General features: G+C 39.7%; 1 protein-coding gene across 3 annotated transcripts in view; it reads left to right on the top strand.

Annotated features, from left to right (window-relative positions):
• The window catches only part of SH3GL3 (SH3 domain containing GRB2 like 3, endophilin A3), a 54,351-nt gene that overhangs the window by 21,215 nt on the left and 14,227 nt on the right, over window positions 1-18,909 (top strand). The window contains exons 2-3 of one of the 3 annotated variants that reach the window (XM_086757128.1): window positions 13,867-14,137; window positions 17,613-17,681. In XM_086757128.1, coding sequence (XP_086613254.1) covers window positions 17,673-17,681 — 9 coding nt within the window. In that variant the 5' untranslated portion in view covers window positions 13,867-14,137; window positions 17,613-17,672. Of the gene's footprint in view, window positions 1-444; window positions 467-13,866; window positions 14,138-17,612; window positions 17,682-18,909 lie in introns of those variants that run through there. The other 2 variants (XM_086757127.1, XM_086757126.1) reach the window with 2 other exon arrangements.

Below are 18,909 nucleotides of genomic sequence, written 5' to 3'. Positions count from 1 at the left end.
CTTGTGAGAGAGAATATTTAGGATGGAAGGCTGGATCTTCTGTAGATGCACAAAGTAACTGCTCATTCTAAAATGTTTCATTTCCTGCCTGGATAAATTTATTCCAGATAAATTCTCTGAACAATTTATCAAGCCACTGCTCAAAGCTGTGGGAGGTTTTTTTTTTGTTTGTTTGTTTTGTTTTTTCTCCCCTTGACACTTATGTAGCAAAATGGAACCATAGCTGCACAGTTCTGTGGTCCTCGGAGTTTGGCTTAACATTGAAACTAACATCATGGTTAAGTGATTTAATTATGAATTGTTTCATAGGACCAATATATACTGATGACAAGGCCAGAGGAGACACAAGTGCATCTGGAACAACTCCATGAGGCCCCCATTCATAGAAGTGTCTAGAGATGAGAAACCTGGCGATGGTCCTGTCAATAGGCTTTCCTTTTGTGAGCAATCAATTTGTCTTTAAATGGTAAAGAATCTCTATTCCTTAATGCAAAGCACAACAGGCTCTCACTGTGTGATTGTAAATCTGAAGATATGAAACTAGTGACTTAGGTAAATATACAATTCACAAACTGTCGAAGGAATCTCTAGAGCTGACTTGTTGAATGGACGTGGCATTACGTCAATGGTGCCCTTATTTCAGTTTGACAAGGCTGTATCAATCTCTATCAAATTCCAAGGTGGGAGAGAGCTTAGAGATAAAAGTAAAATTACTTTATCTTCTCTGCTGTTTGAACATGAGTTGACTAACTCAAATAGGGTGAACTCACATTAAAAATAGACTTAAATACAATTAAGTATACTCTAAATGAGTTTAGTTTGTGTCAGTATACACAAATATTAAAAAAAAAACCTATTAAAAAAATCTGTATATGACAGATTCCCTGTGTTCCTTTCATGTATATATTGTAATTTAAAAGGAAAACAAACCATAATCTCTCTTGTTTATATTCAGGTAAGCAGTGGAACATCTGCCTCATGCTAGTGGGAAAACGATTGGACTACTTAAGGGTACTGTCAAATGCAGAAAATAAACACACTGAAGAAGAGAAGACTTCTTTTCCTGTCTACTCCCTATTGCACTTTTACATCTATTTAGGAGATCATTCCCTAAATGTCAATATTTTGCATGTGAGGGGTGCTTTAGCATCAATGAAAAATGGACTCTAGATGAATTTAAACCTAAAACCACAGTATCCTGGAGTCTGTTTCATGAAACCACCTCTTTGAAGAGCTATTCTCGGAAGAAAATTAATAGGGAAGTTTGGAAGAAAATGGAAGAAATTGCCCCTCTTTTGTCTCCCTCTGAGGAGCTCTGAGCTGCTGCTCTGGGTTTTTTTTTTTCCCTTCCTTTTTTTTTTTTTTCCCCCCTTGTGCGCGATTTCCCCCCCATGTGCGAGCAGTCTCACATGCGGCATAGACAGAGAAGTGTGTGGCAGAAGAAAATAAAGGAAACTGAAATAAATACAAGGCAAATAGAGATAAGTTATAAGGAGGGAAGAGACAACAGAAAGAAAGACAAACAAAAGTGTGGGAAGTAGTGGTAGTGAAAAGAGAGAAAATTGAATTGACTGGATTGAGAAGGAGTGCAGAGGTAGTGGTGGTTATTGCATGAGGAGAAAACGTGTCTCGAGATGCAGGGCTAGCTTAATGTTTCTGTGAGAGAGAAAATCTACAAAACTTAGTGGGAATGCTCAAGAGACGGGAGAAGGTGACAGCTCTGCACTTCTGCACTGTAATGGGAGGTAGGCATGCAAATAAGACTGCCAGGAAAACCTGACACAGGGGTTTAGTGCCTCAGTAGAGCTGACTGCCCCTGGCACAGAGCTCTGTGTCATACAGTAGCTGTCAGTAGTAAAGTGATTTTCTTGTTCTCCCATTCCCTGCTTCTTGTTTCAGTTTTTGAGCACTGAGCCAAACTCTTGTATTTCTCAATTTCTTGAAGACAACTATGCTGTAAGTCAGACCAGACTTTGTCCCTGGACTTTGAACTTGTGGCATGGATTTAACCTTGATGGTACAGAGGAGCATCAATTTTGCTGTCTCTTTCCCAGGAAGGCAAGCGGTGTTTATACTTCAGCCTTGACTGAGAGCTTCAGCGAGCTTTTAATTGTCAGTAGGGCTCTGGAAACCTGGCAGGTAGTAGGTTTCTAGGGAATACACTGAACTGGTACATCCCTTCCTGCCAGGGACATGATTCATTCCTGCACCTCAGTTGGCTGTCAGAAGGTGATTGGTACAGCTGTGGGCTGCCTCTCGCTGAAGGCTCTGAAACTGGGATCCTCAGGCTGAAAGGAGAAATTGCAGCAAACCTCTGCTGAAAGTAAAACTAAATTCTCACAGATCCACAAATGGAATTTAAATTGCTAGTGTTTTAAATAGGATTTAAAATGAAATTATTATGAGGCATTAAATGTGCTACCCTTTCAAAAGTAATAGGTTCTACCATGGTTTCCTTTAAAACTTCATTTTTGCAAGCTCTAGCACTAGTGAGACAGGTGAGACGAGTGCCAACATGAGCTAATTTTACTGGCACTGGGACTTGAGAGGTCACAAAAGGAGGCGGGTAGGGAACTCTCAGAAGAAACTACTGAATCCGTTGCAGAAAAGGAATGCTGTAGAAAATCAGACTTCTGTTTATAATTTAATATTATTTCATGTGCCTTTTCAGTAGGTAGGATAACAATTGCTTTACAAATAACCATACAGTGTTTCTTTTCAAAAGTGTGTCTGTGCATTTGCAGACTCCTTCCAAGCCCGGAGCCATTGATCTGAGCTGTGTTGTGCCATTCTGCCTTCTTTCTACAGTATTCAACTTCTTGTGTAGTTTTTAAACACATGGCTTATTTTGTGGAAAAGTATTTGTGCTGATTCTCAGAATTCCTACTGTCATTTGAAATGTGTTAGGCCACAGTGCTGTGGATCTTTGTGAGTGTGTGTATACATATATATATATATATATATATACACACACACACACACATGGTAGTTTGCAAATAAGCATTGGGTCCAGGCATGCAGATGTAACAGTAGTCAAGCAATAGTTTAAATATTGGTAATTTCTGAAGTGTTTCCTATGTGATATTTGTAGTCCATACACAGATGTCCTAACCATAGTGATGGTTCTACATTTTGGATACATAGCTTGTTTAAGAAATACCCCCCACCTCTCCAGCCATTATTTATCAATGTAAATAAGAGAAGCCTTCGCTATGCTGTGCTAGAAGAAACACAAGGACAAAATATTGCTTGAAGAGAAGGCCTTAATAATGTAGTAGTTAGTTTAGCTGCTGTCAGCTGTTTACGACTAGAATCTGAAATTAAACAGAGCTCATTTTGGCAGTGTCGAGCCCTGTGTGCTTCTCTGATGAGCCTCTTGGGCTAGGCTCTTAAGAAGTATTTACATGCCTAGAGATTTAGCGAAGCACTTGGTGGGGTTTTCAAAAGCATCCAGCTCTCTTAGTACCTCTTGGGTTTCTTGAGGGGGTATGAGGGAGGGTGTGCGTATACGCATGTGTGTGCATATCAAAGCTGTTGATTATGCTTTTGCTTAAAAAAAATAGAATTATTCCGTTTAATAGGAAATCACGTTCCATCCCAGTCTGCTGAGCCACTGAATTATTTCACAAATACTGTTTTGCTTGTATCTTCCTTTCCTGTAACTTTTTTTTTTTATTCTTGTTTTCCCTCACTAGCTTGTATTTGTGAGGCAAAGGGGAAACTTGTTAATCCGTATACCTTCTGACTTGCACGGCGCCGGCTTTCCTTTGACACATATCAGCAGGTTTAGTGGCATGATGTTATGAGTCATATTTATTGCTAAGACATCAATTTTGCAAATTCCAGCTTAACATGGTTTTGTTGCTGAGCTCTGAGAGATTGACATTTAAGAAAGAAAAAAGCTAGAAGTGACTGAAAAAAAAAAAAGGTGTAAAAGTGACTGAATTAGGCAATATTTTGTAAAATACTGCCCTTATGTTTCTGCTAATTGTCCATTAATCTCCCAATTGGCACAAGAGAGCAAATCTTTTGTGTTTACTCACATAATCAGTATTTAACATTTGGTTTGTGGATGTATTTTGAAATGTTGCCTCACTGTTAACTGTATGTGATGTGATGTATGATCCTTACGGAGATTCTCAACTTCCTTAATAACACTGCTGTGGAAAGCTGCTTCTGCTGGATAGGGACTGCAGCTGGATATAGTAGTACCCCGTTGTTTTCTTTAAATTTAGTTTTAGCAGAATTTATTCAGTTAGTCCAGGCTTTATTATTTTAAAAACAAACAAGTGACTCCTGTAATTGCAGAGCCAGTTAAACTTATGTTGGTGTAAAATGAGCAATCACATGTTCCTTGCTTTGTGTACAATTTCAGGTAGCTTTGATACAATGTTTTCTGAAGTTTGATTTTGAGATAAAGGCATTCAGCTGGACAGCAGGGAGTTTATTCGATTCCTAATTGGGGTCAGAAGTGTCTCTCATAGTCTTGAGCGAACTGTTTCAATGTCTGCTTACGAAATGATTGCGTATTTGGACCAAATGCAGATTTTTGTATGTATTTTCTCTTTTGTAAGTTTGTAGTTACTTAGGAACTAGAACAATCCATGATTGCATAGATCAGCAGAAAACCAATGTAATTTTGCAGATTGTTACCACTCAAAATCTGAAAATTTGAAACATCTAGTCATATCAGTTTGAACATGAAAACCAGATGTAAACACTTTTCATTTCACTTTGCTAACGCACTGTCTGCAATACAAATCTTTCTTGCGCAGATAGTACACTCATTTTTTTAATTTTGCTCTCTGACAAAATTTGGAATTGCATTCTTGTAATGAAGTTTAATGGTTGTGCAGTACTTGACAACTCACAATTTGTATCCCATAAATATAACTTTCACTTGCTTTGCCTGTTCAAATACATACAGAATATTTTAGGTAAGACAGCATTCTTCAGGGCGGAGAGTGGAGATCTGGAACTCTGGCATTCTAATTTCGGAGTTACCGCTGGTTTGCTATGGGGCCAAGGACAAGTCGGTTTAACCCAAATTCAGTCAAATATTTAGGCTTCCAATTCTCTCCCTAAATTGCTGACATATTAAGAGCTTGAATGTGTGGTTCAGTCTGTACCAATTTGTTTCTCACTTTTCCCGTAGCATCAAAAGCCGTAGCAGTGGCTGATAAGTAGAGAGAGCAGAAAGTCTGGAATCCAGGCCCGCGAACAAGCAATATCAGCAGCACAGGTAGCAATGGGCTTTCTTTTAATGAAAGGCTTGAGACCTTCGGAGTGTCGGAGAAAGAGTCAAACTGTCCGTTACATAGTGAAGGTAAAATATTCTGAAATATGTTAAGAACTTTAAAAGAGCATGTTTTCTGAGAGGAAGGGACAGCACCCTTCTCAGTGTGCAGACTTCTTTATAAGTCTAGATTACAGAGTCTATATTTACACATACTTTGGCTGGATTTTGTTAATAAGATTAATTTAAAAGGCTGCCTGATTGTGTACAGACTGGCTCAGCTGGGTACAGGATTTTGAGTGTTGACCAAGTAACAGCAAGTGCCCAGCGTTCCTGACCCTACTTAGAGTTTACTTTCTGGCACAGACTTCTTGCAAAACAACTTTAAGGAGTGTCAGAGCTATAATGTAATGTCTGGGGTTTCTGTTACTGAATTAATAAAACATAACCAAACATTAAATTCTGGCAAAAAATGACGTATAAGAAATATATTAGAAAGAGCATAGGAATCATATGGGCTAAGTTCTCAGTGTTGCTGTCAAAAAAAAAAAGGAGATTTAAAATTTTTTTAAACAGATACAGGAAATAACAAAGTGAGTCATAAATAATATTTCATGAGATGTTATTGTTGACTTTAATAAACTGCAGGACCATGACTGGCACATGTCCTGTTTTTGCAGATCACTTAATTGTTTAATGCCAGATGCTTCACCTTACCTTATCCGTTGTAGATCTTTTCTTACAGCGCAAGGCGTTACTCATCCTTTGCTGCTTACTTCAGAGATGATGAGTTTCTAAAGCACATAAACAGAATCTTACAGGTCTGTGAAGGCCTTTGATATACTTGGGTCTGCTTCCTTTTTCTTTTTTTTTTTTCTTTTTCTTGAAAGAACAGGAAGCAAAAATATTTCATAGATTCCAGAGTTATGTCAGCAGAAAGAATTGCAAGGATGCTATGAACTTACAGAAATGGTCAAACACGCACATCATATACATTATATGGCAGATCTTCATGTAAGTCACTCATTAGGTTTGTAAAAGTGGTGTGCCCTTCTCTTTTGAAAAATTTCTGTTGTGATAATACTCTCAAGCGGCAGAATCTTTTGCTTAGACAACACAAAATCATATAGGTTGTTCAACTAAGTACCCTGTTAATGTATTTTTTTTCTTCCATCTTTTTCTGATTGTGTAAGGCATTCCTGAAGAAAAGAAGGCACTCATTAACCAGTAACCTTATTTATGTCATGTTCTTGGGTTCTGTGCCTCTTCCTTTTTCTTCGATGTGGTTTCCCAAGCAAAGCCTGTTAGATTGATTAAATACATTTTGACATGTACCTAGGTGTCTTCAGCGGTCCTTCACACAAATCCACTTAAGTTAGGAGAGATCACAGTGAGTGGTACAGAAGAACAGTACATGAAAGAATTGAAATCAGCGGAAATTCTTGTCTGCATAGTTATAAGTCTCTAACACCATCAGTTGGAAAGCACAACCACTGGTTGATGAGTTGGTGAGATTTTTTTCTGAAAGACAGACGTCTTGGATCGTCTCTGTGAGGTGTGTCTAGATTGCCTGCTGAAACTCCTACATCAGCAGGGAGCTCTGTCATTGCTTAAACGTTCCTGTGTGTACTAGTGCTTGTAAGGGCTTTCTTCCTCCCAGAATACATGGCTTGTGCTGTTTGAGCTTCCTTTCTAAATAAAACTAAGCTGCCACTTCTGAACCTGTGCCAGAGCTGTGCTGTTGCAGCTCAGCAGCTGTGGCTGTTCATTGATTCAGCGTGGTAGCTGCAGACCATACGTTCCATGATGTGAATGGGTATTTCTTTCTTTATGAGCATATGGGGAGGTTTGATGGACTGGGTCCGCTCTTGTTGATGCTGGCAGCTGTAGAGTTGGCTGTAGTGGTCTCAGCTGATTCCCTGGCTGGACTTCCCTGCACTTGGGGTCATGCTCATCTGTGAAGTATTTGCTCTGTGTTAGAAGGTAGGGTTAATAACAGTGCTTTATGTAGATCTGCGTGCGACCCATTAAATTACATGCTTCAAGCTGAATTAACGTTACACCACCAGCTCACAAAAAGTCACCATGCAGGGGGTGCATGTTTGGGGACACCCTCAGGTCCCTGCTTCCCAGGCAAGTCACATTGCAAACATGTTTCTCTTCTGTTCCTCCTTATCTGGTGTATCCTTCTATAACCCGGTTCATCTGTCTTCCTAAAAATAATCTACTGTGAAGTTGTTGCTCTTGTTTGTCTGAGAGGTAAGTTACAAGTAATGAAATAAAGGGTTCATAAATATTAGTGAGATAGGAATGTTCTTCATGAATGCAAACACTCTGGCAGTACTTTCATGCATTTCTTTAACTTAGTGTGTTTCAGAGATCTTTTGGTAGAAAAAGTATGTTTTGCTTCTTGAGCCACAGGCCCTTGAGATTCCTGGTGTTCTTTAGATGGCCTGGAGGTTTTTTTGTTATGCAAATAGAATTTCCTACCTGAATCTATGCTCTGAAAAGGAAGTAAGGACTTAATTTTTATTTTTCATGTTCACAAGTTGAATTATATTTTTACAACTAGAAAATATTTAAGAAATATTTTAATGATGTTTATCTTGGTGTGTCCTTAAACATAACACATTTCTACATATATTAAAAATCCTTCATATTTTTAAAAAATACAACTCTCTGATATTTTTACTTTGTTGGCTGCTGGGATGAGATTTGCTCTTGGGTCCGTGAGAAATCCCTACAGGAAGTGTAGATGTAGGGCATTCCCTTTCTTTACTGAAGATAAGTGCAACCATAGTCATGAGCTGTCTTTGAAGTACAGGCACATCCTACATTCATACTTCATATTTCTGCTTTAAATGTCTGGGAACAGGGATATTCACTAGGACATGAATTCCTATGGCCATGGATGTGGTGTTCGGGAGTTCTGTGTTTTTTTTTTTTTTTTTTGTGATGGGTAATGAATTATAAGACAGTCATCCAATTGTATGGAACACTTCTTTGTTTCTCTGCGTTTATATGAAAATATACCCTGCCATAGTTACTACCAGAATGCTGTATAATTTTTGTGTCCAAAATATGATTATAATTTTTAATCAGTGTTGATTTCTCACATAAATTCCAAAGTATTGTATTACATTTTATAATTATGCGTTAACTGTTAGCACGAGAGAAAGCTTCACTTTCTTAAATACCCATGTGCAAGTGGTGTTGGATTCTGAGATATTTTTATACCACTCATAGCCATGAGAGCAATAACAAGTATTTGATTTTTAGGGTGCAGCTTTTTTTGCACTCCATAGTGTTGATTAAATAGCTGTAGGACCCAATGCAGATGCTCGGTTAATTAAAAAAAACAAACAACCCAATTCTGTAGATTTCTGTCAGAAATTTGCTAGCTGAATGTTTAGTAGAAGAAAAAGTTATAAAATACTGCATGTCAGGGTGATGATCCTTTGAGCTCGATACTGCGAGGTGCTGAGCACTCCGGTCTTAAGAACCCAGTGCAGTACGAACTTACGTGATTTGCTGGAGGGGAGCCAGAGGGTTCTGCATCTGCAGGACTGGAACGTGCACTTTGTAGTAGGCCACTTATTTATTTTGGGGGCAGAATAAATATTTTTGTTGTCAAATATATCAGACTAAGAATGTTTTTGTTTTCTTTGAAAACACAACGTACTGAGGCAACCAAAGAGTGCTTGCCATTGTTTAGTGCTTAACCTCTAAAATAAGAGATCTGGATTTTCTCCAAGCATTAGCAGAGTATGAGCTCTGTCAATAAAATTAAAAGAAGAGCTTGAAGTACTGCTACACTTTTATAATTTGACTTTTTCCCTCATAGTATTTTTTAAGGAGTCTGAGAAAAATATCTTTTTAGGTATGTATTACCAATTTTGATTTGCAGGTTATTTTTCACTTTTAGTGGTTCTGCCATGGCTCTGGGCCCTGTCTTGGGACGTTCTTGGTGCGGGAGGAGAGACCTGAAGAGGCTGCCATTATCATAGCTGGTTGGTTTCAACATCCTCCCCAGCTGTTCCAGGGGCCAAGTGCTGTGTTTCTTTAGTCTTTTGTTTAGATCTGGGTTTTAACATGTGCATCTTAGTTTAGTTCCTTGGTGTGGGGCACTTCTTTCTTTTCCTGAGCACTTCAGTAGATGTCTGGAAGTCAATCACAAGCTGCCCATTCATTTTAGGTGCTTACCTAGTCAATAAAGCAGAATATCTGATTCTTTTTTTAAAGAATATTTCTTCTATGACAGTGGCAAACTTTGTGCAGATGGCTCTGCCAGAGTGTACTCCTTTATGTTGTTAAAGATGTGCTAAGATGCAAGATATTAAGCTGTGTTGTAGATTCAAGTTCTTGGTAGTCTGCACTATGTGAACTAGTAGTAATCTTCTCTTTGAGTGCGGGAATTGGCAGTCTGTATTAAGGGAGGAGGAGAACCAGGTAATATACATGGCACTGTAGTAGAACTTAAAAGCACAAACCAGGGAATTACAGATTCTTGAGGTTTTGATCTAGAAGACAGACTGGTATCTTGGTTCTCTGATCTGATGGATCCTTCAGGAAAAGGCCGAAAAAGAAAATCTCTCTCCCCCCTTAGGAAGCTGAACACTGCAAGAAAATTCTGCTTTAGCCAGAAAACATCTTGCCAGCCACCTTATTCTGCCTGTTGTTTGTGATAGGCTTTAAAAAGATTCTTCAGAAAGCTATTAGTGTTGTGAACATTGCATGAAATCCTCTATGCATAATAATGTGACACCAAACAAAACAATTAGATGGCTGCAGGGCAATAACTGGAAGTTTTAATGATTTATTAGGAGAAGTGTAACTGTTATGCATTAGCCATACTGGAATGTAGTATTTTGTACTAAGTACTGTATTTAAAGATGTATCTTAATGTATTTGTGCAGTTTGGCCCAGTTACACGTTTCTGTGGGGAATGTGGCCATGTAGTTATATTATTTCCTGGCTTTCTATGTGTTAACTTTGGGATGAATCTATGAGTTTTCCCAGTTGGTTGCTTACTTCCTTTTTTCAGGGAGGCAAATAAATTTAAAGTATCTTCATAGCTTTGGCTTTTTTGTTAAAAGATTTTTCCTAAAATCTGGGTTTTGCCTCATGGGTTTCACAGTGTGCATATTTATGACAAACGTAGAAATTTTCCATCCCATTAAAGTTTCAACAGATAATTTCAGCAGATAGTCCTTCATAACAGAATAAATGCTGTGACTTGGTGAAGAGTCATTAAAGCTCTTAAGTCTTTAATAGAATATATGATACCTTTCATTCAGTCGTTAAATAGTATTTAATGATTTCTTTGCTAGTTATGTACATGAGCGTTTTGCTGGCCATTTAAGGACTTCTTCAGCTCCACTTGTGTCAACAGTAGCTGAATAACAACAAAAAAAACTGTGGTGGTTCAGTCCCCGTTAATGACTGTGGCAAAAGAAAGTCAGAACAAGTGAAACAGAAGGTCAGAGCTTGTGTGCAAGTAAGGGCTGGCAAGAATCCTATTGACTTGTACTATAAAATACCCAGTGGATATATTTAAAAAAATAGGGTAATTGTTTTGAGAGTTTTATCAGCTCTCTGTTGATGTGGGATATTTTTGGCAGTTTCTCATGTTTAGTAACCTTCCTTAGTGAAATACAAAAAAAGTACTATAATTTAGTGGATATAATGTACAAAACATGAGTAACAGACCTTTCTGAAGGTTTTCTGAAGCTCGTTTTTAAAATCCATATGAGAATGGAGAAATGTACTATTCCTGTGCAATAAGAAGGATAAATCTTAACATATTTAAAATAAAAGTACTGAAAATCTACATGAAAGCTTGAGACTTTTTTAGTTTAAAGTTTTGGTGAGCTGTAGATTTCAGTTTAAACTCTAGACAGTTTGTGTGCTATGTTTATGCTTCGTTACAACAGAATAAGTCAAAAGAAAATTATATTATCTCAAAGAAACTGGAGTTACAAAGAACTAGTATGAGAACAAAATCTCAGTATTAGGTTTATGGGAAAAAATGTTTTTTTTTTTTTTCAGATGGTTTATTGGAATATAAATTCCTTAGATAGATATTTTAGTCTTTTAAGACTGCATAAGAACATTGCAATTTGCATTTTGAACAGTAGCTGGATATACAGAACTTAAATAGAAATCACAATATCTGGAGGGGTTTATTTAAAAATCTATTTATTTTTTTTCAGATTTGTCTTCCTAGAAGATTCCATGCAAGCCCACCAGAGACTTTTAGATTGTCTATAGTACAACATCATATTTCATTTTTAAATATTAAAAAGAACAGTAAGATCGAGGAAGAAGTTACAAGCAAGGAGTGTTTGTGTACGAACTGCAGTATTTCTTCAGGCAAAAAAGGTGTCCTATCATATAAAGCATGCAAGTTTTACAATAAAACATAGTTTGCTATCGTGTATAACTACACATGAGAGGTTATAATACAATGGCTGATTTGAGAGTGTTTTCATGTTTGTGTTTAGGGTTTGTGGGTTTGTTTTTTTTTTTTTGTTTTTTTTTGCTTTGTTTTGTTTTTTAATCCCTGCTAACTCTAATACATCAAGTGTGATGGAGGGAGTTGCACAGACACCTGAGAGAAAGAAATCTTTCTCATTTCACAGCTATTCTCTGGATGTAAATTTTGATCCAGAGGAAATCTAATTAGCTCCACCAGAATTATGAATAATGAATGGCTTTAGCTGCAGACCTGGCAGTGGAATAGTAAGGTAGTGGTGACCCCCATGGTGGGAACTTATTTTTTTCAGAGCCCCAAATTCCAGCTCTGGCCCTGTCTAGTGAAAAGTTCCTGAATCTGTGGCTCCCAGCTTCTGAATTTGGAGATGAAGGATTCTTACTGTACAAGCAATTCCAGGCTCCCTTGGAGTACATGCCTTGTGTGATGATAGTAGTCTCGCCTTTGATTAGCTGACCTGTAAAAACTGGTAGGTATTGCCATGTAATTACAGAGCCCCAGTTGGGCACGCTTCTATTTAAGCTCAAAGCATTTTGCAGCTTTGTGTAACGCATGTAAACGATGCTCACCAAATAGCTGGAGAACTAAAACTCAGCATCTGTCTCCTTTGCGCATCTATTTTCAATAATTAATTGGGTATCCTGTGACTTTTAATTTGGAGAGTGGTGATGCTAGTTTTACACCACCTAAATTCAGTATGATCAGAACAAAAGCTTTTTTGTTCCTAAATGCAAGAATAGTAAAGCTGATCCCGATTATACCAGTATGAAACAAGCTTGTAGTGCTGTAGAATTTAATGATAACCATTAGAACTTCATAGTAATTTTTACTGTCAGGAGTGCAGACAGATTATAGACTTTAAGGAATCATTCTTTACAATATCTCTCAGAGCACTGAGGTAGTCTCAAAGGGAGTTAGAGCTCAGAGTAAATGTCATTGAAGAAGTGTCTCCTTGGGCAAGAAATTGCAGTACCATTAATATTTGCACGGAGAACTGGGAAAGTGTATGAACAAACTTCTTCTTACGGTCAGTGCTTTTGCTCCTAGATGTAGGTGTATGTTAAGTTGTTTTCAGTGTCTGTATGAAACCATGTCTGCAGATCCTGTGGCTGGCTCTGTGGAGTTGCATTCACATGTCACTGTAAATATGGAATTAGAACTGGAGTCAAGTGGGTCAGAAGGTCCCTCCAGAGAGCATCTGCTCCAGCCTCCCACTTGAAGCAGGTTGCTTAGGGCCTTGTCCAGGCAAGGCATGAATGTCTTCCAGTATGGGAGCTCCACAGCTTCTCTGGACAACCCATTCCAGTGTTTGAATACCCCCTTGGTGGTTTTTTTTTTATTCCTTTCTGACAGGTCTGAATTTCTTGTTTTCCAACTTGTGACTGTTGCTTCTTGTCCTTCCACAAGAATTCAGGCTCCATCTTTTCATAGGTTCCCACTAGGTAAATAGCCACTTACCCTCTTCTAAAGACTGAACAAATTCAGGTCTCTGTATGCCATGTGCTCCAGACCCCTACTTATATCAGTGGCCCTCCACCCGACTCACCCAGTATGTCAGTGTCTTGTACTGAGGAGCCCAAACTGGGCACGTACTGCAGATCTGCTCTCGCAAGTGCTGAATGGAGGGAAATTATCACTTTGCTGGACCTGCTGTCTATCATGTTGCTAATAAAGCCCAGTACAGAGTTGGTTTTCTGCACCTCAAGGGCACACTTCTGACTTATGTTCTACTTGTTTTCCACACTACCACAGGTGTTATTCTGCAGAGCTGCTTCATAGCCAGTTGGCCTCCAGCCTGTACTGTTGCATGGGGATATTCCATTGCAGGTGCAGGACTTTGTGTTTGAGCTTTCTGAATTTCCTGTCAGCCCATTTTTTTTTCCCAGTCTGTCCATGGCCCTTAGGAGGAGCAGCCACACCATCTGGTTTATCAACTGCTCTCCACAAGCTGGAGTCTTCCAGACTCTCAGGGAGTGTACTCTGTCCCATCATCCAAGATGTTAATTAAATCTGTCCCATTACTCTCTATAAATTGTAGATACAGAAACTCTCTTTCTGAAAGCTGGTGCATGGAAGTCTCAGTTGTTCTTTGACCTGGATCTAACTTAAATGCTTTCCTTACTTCCTGCTGTTTCAGAGGGTCCAGTGACCCCCTTTCAAGGAGTGACTCAGTGTTGCTGCACGAAGTTTCTCCCTCTGTGAGTGGCATCAAATTTTATCCATGCGAAATACACTGAAGAGTTTTGCAACAGTTCAGAAGAGAAACCAAAACTGAACGCGGGTGATGGCATTTGAGCAGACACGCAAAGAGAGCAAGTGGGCTGCAGCCCGGTGCTGAGGCGTCTGTCGGCACTGGGAGTGCAGCCTCACCAGCCAAGTACGAACCTGGCGAAATCAGCAACGACACAGTAAGCCTAAGTTTCAGACTTATTTGAGGGAGGTGTGTGTGACCATGTCTGGCCATCAGTAAGCCAGGGAGAGCTAGGGGATGCCGATGGATATATAGAGTACGTTGTAAGACATTTGCTGAGAACATTCCAACTTCCAGTGTATCTGCTGAGAAACTGCATTTTTCAGACTATCTTTGTCAGCCTTCAATGAATCAGTGGAGTGCTTTTTTTTTTTTTTTTTTTTTTTTTTTTTTTCTTCTTCTTCCCTCTCTGGCCTTATTATTAGTGTGTGAACTTTCTACTCATCCACTTGTGCTTCTTGTTATAACATTCGGATCTATTCTCTCTAAGTGTGGGACATCTCATGGTTTTAGTCATTTGGTGCAGTAATTTATTGTTAATTATGCTTTCACAGTTGAGCAATCATGTTACTTCATTGCATTTATTCTTCACCAACATATAAATGGATTGTTTGTAATGAGACAGCTGTGGGTTGCTACTGAATGTGGATTTTGCAGCTTCAGCCTGAGGAGGGTAATTCCCCCACTGCACTCAGCATTTGAAAAGGGATCTCTGTGAGAGGTTTCAGGAAGCACATATCTGTTCATTGCCTGCTAGAGAAGGAAAACGTGTGAGGCTGTGGAAAATGGCATGGATTATTTTAGGGATTAGCATTGCACAGAAAGGAGACAGAAACTGCCAGGATAAGGAAGCTACACAATTTCTGATAGGCTGCTTTCCATGTTCTGTGACAGCACCTTTCTCCATCTATGCTCAAGGACTCCTCAGATGTACCTACAGAGACCTGGGCAGTGTCCCACTCTGTGCGTGGCCTCAAGTTGCTTCTCTGCTGTGATGTCTTACAGCAGCAAGATGATGACCCACACAAACTCTCTGGTACTTGGGCTTCTCCATCTCTGTTTTATCTGCTTTTGTGCTTGTACTCAATGACTTTTTTGCCTCAGTGTCCATAACTGAAGGTTCTAGCCACATTGCACAAGTCACAGAAGGCAAAGGCAGGGACTGGGAGAATGAAGAACGGCCCACTGTGGGAGAAGATCAGGTTTGAGACCATCTAAGGAACCTGAAGGTGCACAAGTCCGTTGGACCTGCTGAGATGCATCCATAGGCCCTGAAGGAACTGGCAGATGAAGTTGCCAAGCTGCTCTCCATCATATTTGAGAAGTTGCGGCAGTCTGGTGAGGTTCCTACTGACTGGAAAAGAAGAAACATAACCCCCATTTTTAAAAAGGGAAACAAGGAAGACCCAGGGAACTACAGGCCAGTCAGTTTCACCTCTGTGCCTGGCAAGGTCATGGAGCAGATCCTCCGGGAAACCATGCTAAGGCGCATGGAAAATAAGGAGGTGATTGGTGACAGCCAACACGGCTTCACTAAGGGCAAATTGTGCCTGACCAATGCAGTGGCCTTGTATGACAGGGATAGAGTGTTGGTGGATAAGGGATGACCAACTGACATCATCTGTCTGGACTGTGCAAGGCATTTGACACTGCCCCACACGACATCCTTCTCTAAACTGGAGAGACATGGATTTGATGGACGGACCACTCAGTGGATAAGGAATTGGCTGGATGGCTGCACTCAGAGAGTGGTGGTCAATGGCTTGATGTCCAAGTGGAGAACAGTGATGAGTGGCGTTCCTTAGGGGTCCGTGTTGGGCCCGTCCCTGTTCAACATCTTTGTTGGCAACATGGACAGTGGGATAGAGTGCACCCTCAGCAAGTTTGCTGACAACACCAAGCTGTATGGTGCGGTTGACACGCTGGAGGGGAGGGATGCCATCCAGAGGGACCTTCACAGGCTGGAGAGGTGGGCCCGTGCCAGCCTCATGAAGTTCAACCAGGCCAAGTGCAAGGTCCTGCACATGGGTCAAGGCAATCCTAAGCCCAAATACAGGCTGGGCAGAGAACAGATTGAGAGCAGCCCTGAGAAGAAGGACTGAGGGTACTGGTGGATGAGAATCATAGAATCATAGAATAGTTAGGGTTGAAAGGGACCTTTAAAGGTCATTTAGTCCTTGCAGGGGAGTTGCAGGATGACCTTTAAAGGTCCCTTCCAATGCAAACCATTCTGTGATTCTATGATTCTGTCAGTGCTCTGGAAGAGAAATAATCTTGACAAGTTTGCGGGCTGCTTGGCATATCAAGTGTGAAGGTTGCAAGGCCTACTGTAAAGGCAATAGAAGTAATTAGCAATATCGCTGTCTTTGAACTCACAGTTTCCCTTAAGCAGGTCTGTTCTTTTGGCTGTGTGGTAGTGCTGATATTGATGCAAGGTCAGCCACCCCTGAGCTCCCAGCTCTGCTTCATCAGCTCATTGCTGGTTTTGGCAAGGCAGCGTGCTCCTTCCACACCTGTGCGCTGCAGGCTGTGACCGGGAAGAGGGAACCATTGCACCACAAAGAGCTGCGACCCATTTTCGGATTATGCAAGTCTCCAAGGCCCTTTTAATTTAGTGAGATGAATTCCCTTCTCAAAGGTGCTGAGGACAAACAAAACACTTTATTGGGGACGGGTTTGGGGAACACCAACAGTCAGTGAACTAGGCCTGGATTTTACATTACACTGTTACGGATTCACTAATAAAAGTCAATTAACTCAGAGAAACGTGTAGTGTTTTTTTCAGGAATTACCCTAGGAATTTACGTTTAATAGTTGTTGAATGTGTGTAAAACCACTTCTCTTGTAGTGGAGGGATGCTTTCCAAGGCTGTTTCACACTGGGTGGGGATGTGGCTTTCTTTTCACGCTGTTGCAGTGCGGGTACCATGCAGAACGCGAGTTCTGTTCCAGTGCCTGTTCCTAGCCATGACTTAGCGAGGACCAAACTCACGTCTGACAGCCTGGAGTCTTTACACAAAAGTTTGATGAAGTTTCAGCTGTCTTAAGAAGGCTTACTGAAATCCTCTTTTTAAAACTGATACTTTGAGTTTTTGAAGAATGTGTGGCATTTTTTTCAGCATCACAAAGTCACACAGGTGGGTCACAGTGCAGCATTTTTCGTGAGTCTGCTTCTTCTACAGAACCGTGCACAACTCCCAGCTGTGGGAGTGGGAGTTGTATCTCTGAGCCTAACGGCATACGGGAGTAGAAGGTACTCAGAAGTCCAGAGCTGGAGAGACGTCCTTGAAAGGGTTACTCTGGATTTACTTGCAGTCAGACTGTGGTCCCTGTGCCTGAAGGCTGCAGCATAGATCATGTCTTCAGGGAACAAACTATTTCAGCATGAGAAATCTTTTTTTTTTTTTTGTTTTGTTTGCCTGTTGTAAATTCATATTGGGTATCTTGGTCTCTCTTGAAATGAGTGCTTCGCTTGCAAGACGAAGATTACTCTTCTCTTGCACGATTGCCTCAAGTGGTTGCTGCATATTTTCTAATCTGGAATGGATTCCTGTGACTCTCAGAGATACTTATTCTGTGATTAAATAATCATGCAGGTTTTTTTTTTTTTTTGTTGAATTTGTCTTTTTACAGTTGTTCAGTGAAAAAATAAGTGGAGCAGAAGGAACAAAGCTAGATGAAGAATTTCAAGAGATGGAAAGGGTAAGGAAATAAACATTTATGGTTTTTCAATACTAAGCTATCACAGAAAAAAAAACGTTTCACGTTTCAAGTGAGAGGATGGCATTGTAGATTTACCATAGGGGGAAACACTCCCCCCATGTGCTTCCAAACAGAAATATGTAAGGGTAAATGCAAATTTATCCTTGAGGTTTGTCAGCTCAGCCAAGGAAGAAAAGACATCCACAAGGGTTGTCTGAGCAGAGGAGGCAGGTTCCACCGACACCACTCGACAGTGAAGAGCAACTCCTCTGAGAATAGTGCAGAACATCAGGAGGGGCCTTCCTCCTCTGGCCGTGTGGGAGAGCAGAGAGAAGCCTTCAGTGGTTAGTGAGTCTGTAAATATCATGAAGCCCTCTCATCTGATATTATTCGTGATAAAAATCTAACTACTAGGGTCAAATTTTCTCTTGAAACAGAATTATATTTCTTAGTTTAAATCCATGTTCAGCAATTTACATGAATTGTTGTGGAAGTTTGGATAAGTGGATTGCTATCCACTTATTAGCTGTTGTGTTGCAAATTAAACAACATTACTGCCAGTTTCTGCTTTTTCAATTTTTATGTGTTTCTTTTTTATTGCCCTTGTCTTTTTGTGTATTTTTTAATACTCACAGCAGACCTAGATCACAGCTTTTATTGTTGGCAGATTGAGGAAAAAAAGTCTTGCATGAGTTTTTTTTTATTTCTAACATGCACTTTTGAATTTATTATCTAAACAGATTTTTACGTTTCAGTTTCTTTGGCTACAGAATAATAGTTTCCTGTCTCTGCATTAGAAGAGGAAAAACAATGTGCAGACCCTAAGGGAGTAAAAGGGAAACAAACCAGAAATGTGATTTTTATAGTATTTTAGAAACTATGAAATGGGAAGACAGTACGAACTACTACTTTTTAAATGGTCCTGACCCCCAAGATTGTGAGGCATATCTTCAGTCTTTTTCATCTGTGGAGAAAAGCAGTCTTAGTAACGAGTGCTGGACTGTCAGGAAAATTGTAGTCTAGAGTGTGTAAGCCCACGTTTTGATATAAACCTCCTCTTCCCAGTACTACCTGCCAGTTAATATGTTTTTTTGGTGAAATCTTGTCATAAATATGATATGGCTATTTATTTTAAGCTACGTTATTTGCTATATTTTAAATAAAATGTCATAATCAGCTAGAATAGTGTATTATGTCTAATAAAATGACAAAGTTTCTAGTAAATTAT

Source organism: Chlamydotis macqueenii, chromosome 12 (genome assembly GCF_036417535.1).
Source record: "Chlamydotis macqueenii isolate bChlMac1 chromosome 12, bChlMac1.mat, whole genome shotgun sequence".
In the NCBI taxonomy this organism is placed as follows: Eukaryota; Metazoa; Chordata; class Aves; order Otidiformes; family Otididae; genus Chlamydotis; species Chlamydotis macqueenii.
The sequence above is the reverse complement of the archived record's forward strand: the minus strand, read 5'-3'. Positions and strand labels throughout refer to the sequence as shown.